The sequence below is a fragment of the Staurois parvus genome, unplaced genomic scaffold (genome assembly GCF_062004578.1).
Source record: "Staurois parvus isolate SC_StPar_1 unplaced genomic scaffold, SC_StPar_1.0 ptg002918l, whole genome shotgun sequence".
Taxonomy (NCBI): Eukaryota; Metazoa; Chordata; class Amphibia; order Anura; family Ranidae; genus Staurois; species Staurois parvus.
The window spans coordinates 144,106-159,670 of record NW_028320714.1 but is presented as its reverse complement, the minus strand read 5'-3'; the positions used below and the strand labels follow the sequence as shown (position 1 = coordinate 159,670).

General features: G+C 51.0%; 1 protein-coding gene across 4 annotated transcripts in view; it reads right to left on the bottom strand.

Annotated features, from left to right (window-relative positions):
* Positions 1 to 15,565, bottom strand: part of MOCS1 (molybdenum cofactor synthesis 1) — a 53,969-nt gene that overhangs the window by 24,056 nt on the left and 14,348 nt on the right. For 3 of the 4 annotated variants that reach the window (XM_089666929.1, XM_089666932.1, XM_089666933.1), the window contains exon 2: positions 2,495 to 2,624. In XM_089666929.1, the coding sequence (XP_089523055.1) occupies positions 2,495 to 2,597 (103 nt within the window). In that variant the 5' untranslated portion in view covers positions 2,598 to 2,624. The remainder of the gene's footprint in view (positions 1 to 2,494; positions 2,625 to 15,565) is intronic. The other variant, XM_089666931.1, reaches the window with a different exon arrangement.

The window sequence follows — 15,565 nt, the reverse complement described above, 5'->3', positions numbered from 1 at the left end:
CAGGTCATTCAGAACTACAAGAGCGCTCATCAGCGCCCCCCCACACAGGTCATTCAGAACTACAAGAGCGCTCATCAGCGCCCCCCCCACAGGTCATTCAGAACTACAAGAGCGCTCATCGGCGCCCCCCCACAGGTCATTCAGAACTACAAGAGCGCTCATCAGCGCCCCCCCACAGGTCATTCAGAACTACAAGAGTGCTCATCGGCGCCCCCCCCACAGGACATTCAGAACTACAAGAGCGCTCATCGGCACCCCCCACACAGGTCATTCAGAACTACAAGAGCGCTCATCAGCGCCCCCCCACAGGTCATTCAGAACTACAAGAGCGCTCATCGGCGCCCCCCCACAGGTCATTCAGAACTACAAGAGCGCTCATCGGCGTCCCCCCACAGGTCATTCAGAACTACAAGAGCGCTCATCAGCGCCCCCCACACAGGTCATTCAGAACTACAAGAGCGCTCATCAGCGCCCCCCACACAGGTCATTCAGAACTACAAGAGCGCTCATCAGCGCCCCCCCACAGGTCATTCAGAACTACAAGAGCGCTCATCAGCGCCCCCCCACAGGTCATTCAGAACTACAAGAGCGCTCATCGGCGCCCCCCCACAGGTCATTCATAACTACAAGAGCGCTCATCAGCGCCCCCCCACAGGTCATTCAGAACTACAAGAGCGCTCATCGGCGCCCCCCCACAGGTCATTCAGAACTACAAGAGCGCTCATCGGCGTCCCCCCACAGGTCATTCAGAACTACAAGAGCGCTCATCAGCGCCCCCCACACAGGTCATTCAGAACTACAAGAGCGCTCATCAGCGCCCCCCACACAGGTCATTCAGAACTACAAGAGCGCTCATCAGCGCCCCCCCACAGGTCATTCAGAACTACAAGAGCGCTCATCAGCGCCCCCCCACAGGTCATTCAGAACTACAAGAGCGCTCATCGGCGCCCCCCCACAGGTCATTCATAACTACAAGAGCGCTCATCAGCGCCCCCCCACAGGTCATTCAGAACTACAAGAGCGCTCATCGGCGCCCCCCCACAGGTCATTCAGAACTACAAGAGCGCTCATCGGCGCCCCCCACACAGGTCATTCAGAACTACAAGAGCGCTCATCGGCGCCCCCCCACAGGTCATTCAGAACTACAAGAGCGCTCATCGGCGCCCCCCCACAGGTCATTCAGAACTACAAGAGCGCTCATCAGCGCCCCCCCCACAGGTCATTCAGAACTACAAGAGCGCTCATCAGCGCCCCCCCACAGGTCATTCAGAACTAAAAGAGCGCTCATCGGCGCCCCCCACACAGGTCATTCGGAACTACAAGAGCGCTCATCAGCGCCCCCCCACAGGTCATTCAGAACTACAAGAGCGCTCATCAGCGCCCCCCCACAGGTCATTCAGAACTACAAGAGCGCTCATCAGCGCCCCCCCACAGGTCATTCAGAACTACAAGAGCGCTCATCAGCGCCCCCCCACAGGTCATTCAGAACTACAAGAGTGCTCATCAGCGCCCCCCCACAGGTCATTCAGAACTACAAGAGCGCTCATCAGCACCCCCCCACAGGTCATTCAGAACTACAAGAGCGCTCATCGGCGCCCCCCCACAGGTCATTCAGAACTACAAGAGCGCTCATCGGCACCCCCCACACAGGTCATTCAGAACAAGAGCGCTCATCGGCGCCCCCCCACAGGTCATTCAGAACTACAAGAGCGCTCATCAGCGCCCCCCCACAGGTCATTCAGAACTACAAGAGCGCTCATCAGCGCCCCCCACACAGGTCATTCAGAACTACAAGAGCGCTCATCAGCGCCCCCCACAGGTCATTCATAACTACAAGAGCGCTCATCGGCGCCCCCCCACAGGTCATTCGGAACTACAAGAGCACTCATCAGCGCCCCCCACACAGGTCATTCAGAACTACAAGAGAACTCATCGGCGCCCCCCCCCACAGGTCATTCAGAACTACAAGAGCGCTCATCGGCGCCCCCCCACAGGTCATTCAGAACTACAAGAGCGCTCATCAGCGCCCCCCCACAGGTCATTCATAACTACAAGAGCGCTCATCGGCGCCCCCCCACAGGTCATTCAGAACTACAAGAGAACTCATCGGCGCCCCCCCCCCCCCCACAGGTCATTCAGAACTACAAGAGCGCTCATCGGCGCCCCCCCACAGGTCATTCAGAACTACAAGAGCGCTCATCAGCGCCCCCCCACAGGTCATTCAGAACTACAAGCCACGGTGGCGGATGGCAGTTGTAGTTCATTCATACAAAACAAAATGGAATAAATTAAGCGGCAGTGTGGGCGGAGCCCCGTGGGGCCGTGCTTTTTGCAAAAAGTGGCAAGGGGTGCGAAGAGAAGAATCCCCACCCTGTCACATTGGGGGGGGGGGGGGGGAAATCAGGGGAACTGGCGGCAGCTGGAACATGTTCCACCCTAAATGCTGTGAACTTGGACAGCTCCGCTACGAACGCCCAGCGGCTCGACCACTCACATCGAAGGTTGCACTTCTCGGTCAATGAGATCCTCAGATAGCTGTGCTGACGTCCAAAGCTGTCCGTGAGGAAGGCGGAGAACGGCAGCGGGTTTTCCTTCATGAAGGTCTTCCTCTCCGACAAGACCTGAGTAGACAAGAGGAGACCGCAGAGCTGACAATCATTCTGCTTAGATGTATCTCTATCCATATCTATCATCACTGGGTCTCTGTGCTTCTCTATGCAATGCAGGCAGATCATGGAGGTTGGGAGGGGCCAGCAAGGTGCTGTACATAGCTTCCTGAGCACCCTTCCTCAGTTCTCCTCTCCAGGAGCCCTCAGTCTCAGTGCAAGCAGTTCCCCCGGTCCTCGGGGGAGGAGTTATGCAAATATCATAAATGGCATGATTGGACGGGTGTCAGTTTGTCAGCTCTAAACCCAGAAGAGAAAAAATTCCGGGATCATTCAGAGGAGATTAGGGAATGTGTACCCGGAATTTCTCCTGCTCTCCATCCTGAATCCATTCACTGTGGCCCTGGGCTCTCCCATTCCTCCAGAAGACCATGGGGGGAGGGGGAGGGGCTTCATGTACATTGTACTGAAAAAGTAATTGGGTGACTCTACAGCTGGGAATTGGCTGAGAAAAAAAAAAAAAATACCAAGTTACTGGCTTCATGAGATTGTGTTAAAAGTGGAATTCCAATCAAAAAAATTGAAAATTTGTCAAAAAATCTGTTTGATTACAATCTGAGAGCGTTCACCCTGAGAGCGTTCACCCTGAGAGCGTTCACCCTGAGAGCGTTCACCCTGAGAGCGTTCACCCTGAGAGCGTTCACCCTGAGAGCGTTCACCCTGAGAGCGTTCACCCTGAGAGCGTTCACCCTGAGAGCGTTCACCCTGAGAGCGTTCACCCTGAGAGCGTTCACCCTGAGAGCGTTCACCCTGAGAGCGTTCACCCTGAGAGCGTTCACCCTGAGAGCGTTCACCCTGAGAGCGTTCACCCTGACTTCCTGATTGGCTCAGAAAATCTAACCTGCGCCAAACAATCCGTCTTCTGTTCTTTACTGACAACGGTTTGCCTGCTCAGCTGAATTCGGTGGCTCCTGGAACCGTTGTCGGTCTCTGTTACAGAAATCCAGCAGAGGTTTGAGCAAACACCCCCCTGTCCTTCCCAGCCCCGCCCCCACCCATCCCAGATATCAACTCCGGTGCCCCGGCCCCTTCCCTGCCCCTTCCTTACCCGACTCCGCTGCCCCGGGCCCCTTCCCTGCCCCTTCCTTGCCCGACTCCGCTGCCCCGGGCCCCTTCCCTGCCCCTTCCTTGCCCGACTCCGCTGCCCCGGCCCCTTCCCTGCCCCTTCCTTACCCGACTCCGCTGCCCCGGGCCCCTTCCCTGCCCCTTCCTTGCCCGACTCCGCTGCCCCGGGCCCCTTCCCTGCCCCTTCCTTGCCCGACTCCGCTGCCCCGGGCCCCTTCCCTGCCCCTTCCTTGCCCGACTCCGCTGCCCCGGGCCCCTTCCCTGCCCCTTCCTTACCCGACTCCGCTGCCCCGGGCCCCTTCCTTACCCGACTCCGCTGCCCCGGGCCCCTTCCCTGCCCCTTCCTTACCCGACTCCGCTGCCCCGGGCCCCTTCCCCGCCCCTTCCTTACCCGACTCCGCTGCCCCGGGCCCCTTCCCCGCCCCTTCCTTACCCGACTCCGCTGCCCCGGGCCCCTTCCCCGCCCCTTCCTTACCCGACTCCGCTGCCCCGGGCCCCTTCCCCGCCCCTTCCTTACCCGACTCCGCTGCCCCGGGCCCCTTCCCCGCCCCTTCCTTACCCGACTCCGCTGCCCCGGGCCCCTTCCCCGCCCCTTCCTTACCCGACTCCGCTGCCCCGGGCCCCTTCCCCGCCCCTTCCTTACCCGACTCCGCTGCCCCGGGCCCCTTCCCCGCCCCTTCCTTACCCGACTCCGCTGCCCCGGGCCCCTTCCCCGCCCCTTCCTTACCCGACTCCGCTGCCCCGGCCCCTTCCCCGCCCCTTCCTTACCCGACTCCGCTGCCCCGGGCCCCTTCCCCGCCCCTTCCTTACCCGACTCCGCTGCCCCGGGCCCCTTCCCCGCCCCTTCCTTACCCGACTCCGCTGCCCCGGGCCCCTTCCCTGCCCCTTCCTTACCCGACTCCGCTGCCCCGGGCCCCTTCCCTGCCCCTTCCTTACCCGACTCCGCTGCCCCGGGCCCCTTCCCTGCCCCTTCCTTACCCGACTCCGCTGCCCCGGGCCCCTTCCCTGCCCCTTCCTTACCCGACTCCGCTGCCCCGGGCCCCTTCCCTGCCCCTTCCTTACCCGACTCCGCTGCCCCGGGCCCCTTCCCTGCCCCTTCCTTACCCGACTCCGCTGCCCCGGGCCCCTTCCCTGCCCCTTCCTTACCCGACTCCGCTGCCCCGGGCCCCTTCCCGACTTTTTAATCTTTTAAAATGAAGTGTGCTTCACTTTAAAAAGATTCTAAAAAAAGTGAAGGTAAAATGATTTCCTTCGTGAATAAAAACGGAGGATCGGGGGGAGTACATAGAATGCTGGAGGGGGAGGCAGGGAGAGGATTATAGAACTTGTAGCACCAGAATGTATGTTGGAGCGAGATCTGTGCAATGCAGCGACAAAACATGACGCGGTTACACATTGGAAAAAAAAACAAAAAAAAAAAATCAGAGTTTTGAGAACTCAGTATGGAAAAATAGGGGAGCTCATGAAGTCTCAATGGAGGAGAAAAAAAAACAAACAAAACCACACACACACACAGGACAACCAGAAAGAGACAACCAGAAAAACAAAACCAAAAAAAAAAAAAACCAAAAAAAAAAAAACCCCAAAAAAAACCAAAACACAAATACACAAAAAACAACTTAAAAAAATTAAATAAAAAATAAAAAAAAGCACCAACGAAGCAAACAAACCTGTCTCTACCATCAGAATGCTTTCATAGATTAATATCAGATACAGGTTGCTTTAACCTGCTAAAAAAAACAAAAAAAAAAAACAAAAAGGTATAATAAAGTGTGTTATTTCACCTTTCCAAGTCGTGGCTTCCTCTTTATATGGGATATTGATACATAAGGGCACCCCGAGGGTAGCGGCCCATTTCCATAGGCCGGCTTGTAGCACCAGGATGGGCAAACTACATAAAACAGACCAAGAAAAGATGGCGGTCTATAGAAGGGGGGGCTGCATCCTCAGAGTGCCCTTATGTATCAATATCAGATATAAAGAGACACCCCGGACTTGGAAAGATTAAATAGACTGATACATTTTATTCTACTATAATGTGTTTTTTTGTTTGTTTGTTTTTTGTACGATAGTTTTGTTAATACCCGATATTGATACATGAGAGGGTCGACTCGCATCTCTATAGACCAGTGGTTTTTTTTTGTTTTTTTGTAGTCTATTTGCCCATCCTGGTGCTGCAGGCAGGTCTACAAAATGCGACTCCCCTCAGTGTGCGCTCATGTACTAATAAATACAAAGAGCAACTCATGACTTGTAAAGATAAAATAAAGTTGACTCTTCTCCAATAATAATTTATCTTTACAAGTCATGAGTTGCTCTTTATATTTTATTAATACCTGAGAGCACGCTGGGGGTAGCCACGTGTCTATAGACTTGCTTGTAGCGCCAGAATGGGCAAATAGACATAACAGAAAAAACCAAAAAAAACAAAAAAAACCACACACACACCACAGTCTGATGCGGTAAGATACCACTCCCTAGTATACAGCCCCCGCCAAACGTTTTAAGAATGACAGAAAAATATGAATATTAGTGGTGCACCGAAATGAAAATTCTGGTACCGAATCCAAAAATTCCCAAAAACAAACAAAAACAAACACAAACACAATATATACCCCAATTGTTGTGTAAAATGTGAAAGATGATGTTACGGCGAGTAAATAGATACCAAACACGTCACGCTTGAGTCTCCATGAGAGACTCTTTAAAAATTTTTACAGGTTACCAGTGTAAAAGTACAGAGGAGGTCTAGTGCTAGAATCATTGCTCTTGCTCTGACGTTCGTGGCGATGCCTCACGTGTGTGGTTTGAACACCGTTTACATATGTGGCCGTGGCCTATGTTTGCAATCACCAAAACGTGAGAGCACGGGGGGGGGGGGGGGGGGATTGGGGGGGCGGAACAGCAGCACATTAAACTTTTTTTTTTTTATACACTTTTATTCCTATTACAAGGAATGCATCCCTTGTGATAGAAATAAGTAGTGACAGGTCCTCTTTATGGAGAGATATGGGGGGGGAAAAAAAAAAAAAGAAAAAAAGGAAGGAAGAAAAGAAAGGAAGGAAGGAAGAAAAGAAAGGAAGGAAGAAAAGAAAGGAAGGAAGAAAAGAAAGGAAGGAAGGAAGAAAAGAAAGGAAGGAAGGAAGGAAGAAAAGAAAGGAAGAAAAGGAAGGAAGAAAAGAAAGGAAGGAAGAAAAGAAAGGAAAGGAAGGAAGAAAAGAAAGGAAGGAAGAAAAGAAAGGAAAGGAAGGAAGAAAAGAAAGGAAGGAAGAAAGGAAAGGAAGGAAGAAAAGAAAGGAAGGAAGAAAAGAAAGGAAGGAAGAAAAGAAAGGAAAGAAGAAAGGAAAGGAAGGAAGAAAAGAAAGGAAAGGAAGGAAGAAAAGAAAGGAAAGGAAGGAAGAAAGGAAAGGAAGGAAGAAAAGAAAGGAAGGAAGAAAAGAAAGGAAGGAAGAAAAGAAAGGAAAGAAGAAAGGAAAGGAAGGAAGAAAAGAAAGGAAAGGAAGGAAGAAAAGAAAGGAAAGGAAGGAAGAAAAGAAAGGAAAGGAAGGAAGAAAAGAAAGGAAGGAAGAAAAGAAAAGAAAGGAAAGGAAAGGAAGGAAGGAAGGAAGGAAGGAAGGAAGGAAGAAAAGAAAGGAAGGAAGGAAGAAAAGAAAAGAAAGGAAGGAAGAAAAGAAAAGAAAGGAAGGAAGGAAGGAAGAAAAGAAAGGAAGGAAGGAAGGAAGGAAGAAAAGAAAGGAAGGAAGGAAGGAAGAAAAGAAAGGAAGGAAGGAAGGAAGGAAGAAAAGAAAGGAAGGAAGGAAGAAAACAAAGGAAGGAAGGAAGAAAAGAAAGGAAGAAAAGAAAGGAAGAAAAGAAAGGAAGAAAAGAAAGGAAGAAAAGAAAGGAAGAAAAAGAAAGGAAGGAAGGAAGGAAGGAAGGAAGGAAGGAAAAGAAAGGAAGGAAGGAAGGAAAAGAAAGGAAGGAAGGAAGGAAAAGAAAGGAAGGAAGGAAGGAAAAGAAAGGAAGGAAGGAAGAAAAGAAAGGAAGGAAGGAAGGAAGGAAAGGAAGGAAGGAAGGAAGGAAGGAAGGAAGGAAGGAAGGAAGGAAGAAAAGGAAGGAAGGAAGGAAGAAAAGGAAGGAAGGAAGGAAGGAAGAAAAGGAGGGAAGGAAGGAAGAAAAGGAAGGAAGGAAGAAAAGGAAGGAAGGAAGGAAGAAAAGGAAGGAAGGAAGGAAGGAAGGAAGGAAGGAAGGAAGGCCTCATTTACAACAGGAACTGGAAGTGACATCACTCCGGTCCTCCAAGGGCATAGAGATGAGTGGAGGCCATCTTTCCTTCACTTATCTCTATGCCCAGCACCGGGATCGTTTGGTGGTTTCTCAGATAAGGCTGAGAACCAACGAGCGGTGGCAGGCTGTGACGACGAGGGGGCGGGCTTATTTTCGGCACCTGTATCGGTGCTTATTTTCATATTGGCCAATGGGTTTTTTTCGGCCAAAACGTTTCGACCACCAAAATTTCAGTGCCCTAATTAATATCCCTGCAAGGAGACCCGTACAGTCATCATTGCTTTGCACAAAAAGGGATTCCCAGGCGAGGATACCACTGCACCCAAATCAGCCATTTATCGGATCATCAGGAACTTCAAGGAGAGAGGTTCAATTGTTGTGAAGAAGGCTTCAGGGCACCCAAGAAAGTCCAGCAGGACCGTGTCCTAAAAGTTGATTCAGCTGAGGGATCGGGGCACCACCAGTGCAGAGCTTGCCCAGGAATGGCAGCAGGCAGGTGTGATGCATCGGCACGCGCAAAGAGAAGACTTTTGGAGGATGTCCTGGTGTCAAGAAGGGCAGCAAAGAAGCCACTTCTCTCCAGGAAAAACATCCGGGACCGACTGATAATCTGCAAAAGATCCAGGGATTGGACTGCTGATGACCGGGGTAAAGTCATTTTCTCTGATGAATCCCATTTCCAATTGTTTGGGGCATCTGCAAAAAACCTTGTCTGGAGAAGAAAAGGTGAGTTACCATCAGTCCTGTCATGCCAACAGTAAAGCATCCTGAGACCATTCATGTGTGGGGTCGCTTCTCAGCCAAGGGAGCGGGCACACTCACAATTCTGCTTAAGAACACAGCCATGAATAAAGAATGGTCCAAAAACGTCCTCCGAGGGCAACGTCTCCCAACCGTCCTCCCGAGGGCAACGTCTCCCAACCGTCCTCCCGAGGGCAACGTCTCCCAACCGTCCTCCCGAGGGCAACGTCTCCCAACCGTCCTCCCGAGGGCAACGTCTCCCAACCGTCCTCCCGAGGGCAACGTCTCCCAACCGTCCTCCCGAGGGCAACGTCTCCCAACCGTCCTCCCGAGGGCAACGTCTCCCAACCGTCCACCCGAGGGCAACGTCTCCCAACCGTCCTCCCGAGGGCAACGTCTCCCAACTGTCCTCCCGAGGGCAACGTCTCCCAACCGTCCAAGAACAGTTTGGTGAGGAACAAGGCCTTTTCCAGCATGATGGAGCACCTTGCCAGAAGGCAAAAGTGATAACTAAGTGGCTTGGGGAACAAAACATCAAAATTTTGGGTCCATGGCCAGGAAAGTACCCAGACCTTCATCCCATTGAGAACGTGTGGTCAATCCTCAAGAGGCGGGTGAACCAAAAAACCCCAACAAATGCTGACAAACTCCAAGCATTGATTATGCAAGAATGGGCTGCCATCAGTCAGGATGTGACCCAGAAATTGATTGCCAGCACACCAGGGGGAATCAGAGGTCTTGAAAAAGAAGGGCCACCACTGCAATTATGGACTCTGCCTAAACTTCAGGTCATGGTCAATAAAAGCCTTTGACACTTATAAAATGCTTGACATACTTTGGTATACCAGAGTAACATCTCACAAAGATCAACACAGAGGCAGCAGACTTTGTGAAAACGAATATTTGTGTAGTTCTCAAAACGTTTGGCCAGGGCTGTAGGGTTTAGCAGGTCCATCTCCGGACCACTGGCCAATTACCAAGCGTATTCCCTTGTTTTTACGGTTCATGTGTTGGTTTACCATCTGAACAGCCTGGTTGCTACTTTGTTGGAGGGGTGGATGCCATTTCCATTTCTCCAGATGCTGCAAAAATAATTTTTTTGATAGAACAGTTACAATAAACACCCTCTTCAGCCCGGGTGGGTCAAGGAGCGTGGTGGTGGTGCTGCTTGTAGAGCCATGAACCATGGGAACAGGGGACCTACACAAAAAGTGGCTCCTTCGGGGGGTAAGCGCTACGCCATTTTTTCCCCTCCTCTCTCTGCCAATGAACAGAACACTGGTGTCCTGGGATGGGCTGAGAGGGTGGTGGGGATTGGCTGGTAGGTTTAGGGATCTGCGTGAATGCTGCTGGTCAGGAGGCTAGAAGCGGCGACATTTTCCAGGAGGTTCTGGCTGCCTGTATTTCTCCATTACACCAATCGTAGGAACATACAGGATCCATAAGTCACGCTACCCACATGCTTCTGCCGTAGAATTATCACGCGTTCATGGCACGTCTATCAACGTAGAGGAAGAGCAGTCACATGTACTTCAGCCTGACGGCAATCACCGCGCCCAACCAATTAGAAAGAGAAATCCTGTTCATCAGCCTAGAATCATGTGACCGGCGTGTTATACAACCGTGACATTGAACACAGGCGCTCTGCAATGTGATGGTTTTGTCTCGGCAGAAGTCTACACTGCAATAAAGACACTAAAAATACAGTGAAGGAAATGCGTATTTGCTCCCCTGCTGATGGTGAATGTTCGCCCCTCACACAGAAATGATCGGTCTAACAATGGAATGTTCGCCCCTCACACAGAAATGATCGGTCTAACAATGGAATGTTCGGTGTAACACTGAGAGACAGAATACAACAACAAATTCAGCAGAAATGCGTCTAACAAATGATGACGGATCTGCATGTTCATGAGGGAAAGAAGGATTTGATCCCCTTCACAAAACATGACTTAGTACTTGGTGGCCAATCCCTTGTTGGCAATCACAGAGGTCAGACGTTTCCTGGAGTTGGCCCCCAGGTTTGCACACATCTCAGGAGGGATTTTGGCCCACTCCTCTTGGCAGATCCTCTCCAAGTCCTTAAGGTTCGGTGGCTGACGTTTGGCAACTGGAACTTTCAGCTCCCTCCACAGATTTTCAATCGGATGAAGGTCTGGAGACTGACTAGGCCACTCCAGGACCTTAATGTGCTTCTTCTTGAGCCGCTCCTTTGTTGCCTTGGCCGTGTGTTTTGGGTCATTGTCATGCTGGAACACCCATCCACCACCCATTTTCAATGCCCTGGCTGAGGGAAGAAGGTTCTCACCCAAGATTTGAGGGTACATTGCCCCGTCCATCGTCCCCTTGATGCGGTGTAGCTGTCCTGTCCCCTTAGCAGAAAAACACCCCCAAAGCAGAATGTTTCCACCACCATGTTTCACAGTTGGGATGGTGTTCTTGGGGTCATAGGCAGCATTCCTCCTCCTCCAAACACGGCGAGTTGAGTTGATGCCAAAGAGCTGGATTTTGGTCTCATCTGACCACAACACTTCCCACCAGTCCTCCTCTGCATCATTCAGATGTTCAGTGGCAGACTTCAGACGGGCCTGGACATGTGCTTTCTTGAGCAGAGGGACCTTGCGGGCACTGCAGGATTTCAGTCCTTGTCGGCGTAGTGTGTTACCAATTGTTTTCTTGGTGACTGTGGTCCCAGCTGCCTGGAGATCATTGACAAGATCCTCACGTGTAGTTCTGGGATGATTCCTCACTGTTCTCATGATCATTGACACTCCACGAGGGGAGATCTTGCATGGTGCACCAGACCTAGGGAGACTGACACTTGTTTTGTGTTTCTTCCATTTGTGAATGATTGCACCAACTGTTGTCACCTTCTCACCAAGCTGCTTGGCCATAGTTTGGTAGCCCAGTCCAGCCTTGTGTAGGTCTACCATCTTGTCCCTGACATCCTTGGACAGCTCTTTGGTCTTTGCCATGGTGGAGAGTTTGGAATCTGATGGTTTGACTGCTCCTGTGGACAGGTGTCTGTTATACAGGTAACACAATGAGATTAGCAGCACTCCCTTTAAGAGACTGCTTCTAATCTCAGCTTGTTACCTGTATGAAAGACACCTGGGAGCCAGAAATCCTGCTGAATGATAGGGGATCAAATCCTTCTTTCCCTCATGAACATGCAGATCAGTCATCATTTGTTAGACGCATTTCTGCTGAATTTGTTGTTGTATTCTGTCTCTCAGTGTTACACTGAACATTCCATTGTTAGACCGATCATTTCTGTGTGAGGGGCGAACATTCCATTGTTAGACCGATCGTTTCTGTGTAAGGGGCGAACATTCCATTGTTAGACCGATAATTTCTGTGTGAGGGGAGAACATTCCATTGTTAGACCGATCGTTTCTGTGTGAGGGGCGAACATTCCATTGTTAGACCGATCATTTCTGTGTGAGGGGCGAACATTCAGCATCAGCCGGGGAGCAAATACGCATTTCCTTCACTGTACATAGAAAAACGTCAGGTACACTCAACCAATGGGTGGCCCATTAGACGGGTCCCACTAGGCATTGCAAGCCGCTGACAGTTACAAGCATGACTGCCAGAGGCAGAGGCATGATGGGACTTGTAGTTGGCGAACAGATGGGAGGGCCACCAGTTGAGCACCTATGACTTAACCACTTACCTACCAAAGTACGTTTATAAACATCACGGTAGACAAGTGGTCAAAAGCGAACCAATGGCTGCTATTGCCCCAGCTTCAAGAGCCGGCGAAGAGCGTTCCGATTAAAGCGAACCAGGCGGCTCGTCACTTATGGCAGGGCTCGACAAATCCCAGGTGCCAGGTCACCATGGCGACTAGAAATTGCGTCCTGGCACCTTGGTTCACGCAGTGCCTCCCATAGACTTTATGGCAAAAACTCCAGTCCATCCTATGAGAACGCTCATCTCCGCATGCCGCTCTACTCCATCACTTGCAAGTCTGGAACACTTCGCTACAAAAACTCGGATTAAAGCAAACCAGGCGGCTCATCATTTTTAGGGCAGGGCTCGAAATATCCCAGGCACCAGGTCACCATGGCAACTAGAAAGTGCGTCCTGGCACCTGGGTTCACGCAGTGCCTCCCACTGACTTCAATGCAATAAAAAGCGCCTCCCACTGACTTCAATGCAAAAAAAAAGCGCCTCCCACTGACTTCAATGCAAAAATCTTCAATCCTATGATAACGCTCATCTCCACATGCCGCTCTAATCCATCACGTGCGAGTCTGGAACACATCGCTACAAAAACTTCCCGATTAAAAGCAAACCAGGCGGCTCATCATTCTTATGGCAGGGCTCAACAAATCCCAGGTGCCAGTTCACCATGGCACCTGGGTTCACACAGTGCCTTCCACTGACTTCAATGCAAAAAAAGAGCCTCCCACTGACTTCAATGCAAAAACTCCAGTCAATCCTATGAGAACGCTCATCTCCGCATGCCACTCTACTCCATCATGTGTGAGTCTGGAACACATCGCTACAAAAACTTTCAGAATAAAGCAAACCAGGCGGCTCATCATTTTTTTAATGGCAGGGCTCGACAAATCCCAGGCGCCAGGTCACCATGGCGACTAGAAATTGCGTCCTGGTGCCTGGGTTCACACAGTGCCTCCTACTGACTTCAATGCAATAAATAAATAAAAACTGGCTCCTAACATTTTAGCTGACTTGTAGATCGGGAGCAAACTTGTCCAGCCCTGTTTCATGGGATTCTCAAAAGTGCACCCAACACCCCCCCCCCCCCCCCCGATCCAACAAACAACCCCAGAAGCTTTCCTTCGGGATGGGGGGGGGGGGGGTCACAGCTGTCATTCCATGTCTAGTGTAGCCGAGGATGCAGCTATTCAAGCACGATCTATGCATGAATAGCTGCACTGGAAGGCGGGGGGGGGGGGGGGGGTTCTGCCTCTAAATGCCCCTGCATGTTAGCCTATGGGGGTTATTTACTAAAACTGGAGAGTGCAGAATCTGGTGCAGCTCCGCACAGGAACCAATCAGCTTCCGGGTTTTATTGTCAAAGCTTCACTGAACCAGCTGAAGTGAGAAGCTGATTGGCTGCCATGCACAGCTGCCCCAGATTCGGGGTGCTCCGGTTATAGTATATCTCCCCCCATATATCCAGGCACATGTAGGAGTTTAGAGGAAGGGGAAAAAAAAAAAAAAAAAAAACAAACAACAAAAAAAAACCCCAAAACGTCAGTGATTTTGCAGAAACAAAAAAAACGAAAAAAAAAAAAAAAAAAAAAAAATGTCTGATGCGTGTAAACGTCACCATCACCGCAGGATCACCCGAGGACACGACCCAAAGTCGGTTTATTTTCATTATTTCCGCCGCGGTTTCCTTTGTAATCAGCGGGTTGGGCCGCCTAACGCTTCGCCGGTCATCTCGTTACAAGACATGAAATACCTACAAATCCCGCGCTAATCCACTCGTCTCTTCCCCGCAGGAGATCACATGGATTCGCTACGTTGTCCATTGCCTACGGAATGTTACCCGCTTCTGTTCTGTACATACCGAGCCGGTCCGATCCCGAGCCGAAATCCTTCAAAACGATCGCTCAGCGGCTGGTTTTATCTTTGCTGGAAACACCGTCTCTGAAGAAGGGGGGGGGGGGGGTGCTGCTGGAAGCGGAAACTCCCACGTTTAACCAGCGGGGGATGTTTAACCACTTGTTGCCTGCGGACTTTTATTTAAAAATTTTCTACACTCTAATTCAGTAATTTTTTTATTTTTTTTTGCTAGAAAAAAAAAAAAAAAAAAAAAAAACGGAAAAACCACCCCAAACGTTGAATATAATTTTGAAGGCAGAGGCCCTGGAGAAGAAAATGGCGGGTGTTGCAATATATATATTTTTTTTATGTCACACAGGATTTGTGTAGCCGTTTATCAAAATGCTAATTTTTAGGAAAATAAATGACAGTAAAATGAATTTTAGTGCACAGAAAATAACAGCCAGGTTTGGTGAAATATGAAGGATGATGTTGGGTCTAAGGAAAAAAAAAAACTTTTTTTTTTTTTTTGCATCGAAAATGATTGACCCCACCCACCTTACATCAGGGCCCTTATAAAAGCCCCCCCCCTTTACATCACACACCCCTCCCCCTACATCAGAGTCCACATTACAAATGTCCATAAGCCATAAAATCCCCATCAGAGTCCTTATTGGACTCTCTTTTATATTAGACTCCGCCTTATGTCCCCATCAGAATTCTCCCTCACATCAGAACCCTGATCAGAGTCCTTACATTAAAATTTCCCTTTATATCACCCCATCAGAGTCCCCCCTTACATCAGGGTCCCCATCAGAGCCCTCCCCCCTTACATCAGGGCCCCCGTCCCATCAGAGCCCTCCCCCCTTACATCAGGGCCCCCGTCCCATCAGAGCCCTCCCCCCTTACATCAGGGCCCCCGTCCCATCAGAGCCCTCCCCCCTTACATCAGGGCCCCCGTCCCATCAGAGCCCTCCCCCCTTACATCAGGGCCCCCGTCCCATCAGAGCCCTCCCCCCTTACATCAGGGCCCCCGTCCCATCAGAGCCCTCCCCCCTTACATCAGGGCCCCCGTCCCATCAGAGCCCTCCCCCCTTACATCAGGGCCCCCGTCCCATCAGAGCCCTCCCCCCTTACATCAGGGCCCCCGTCCCATCAGAGCCCTCCCCCCTTACATCAGGGCCCCCGTCCAATCAGAGCCCTCCCCCCTTACATCAGGGCCCCGTCCCATCAGAGCCCTCCCCCCTTACAGCAGGGCCCCGTCCCATCAGAGCCCTCCCCCTTTACATCAGGGCCCCGTCCCA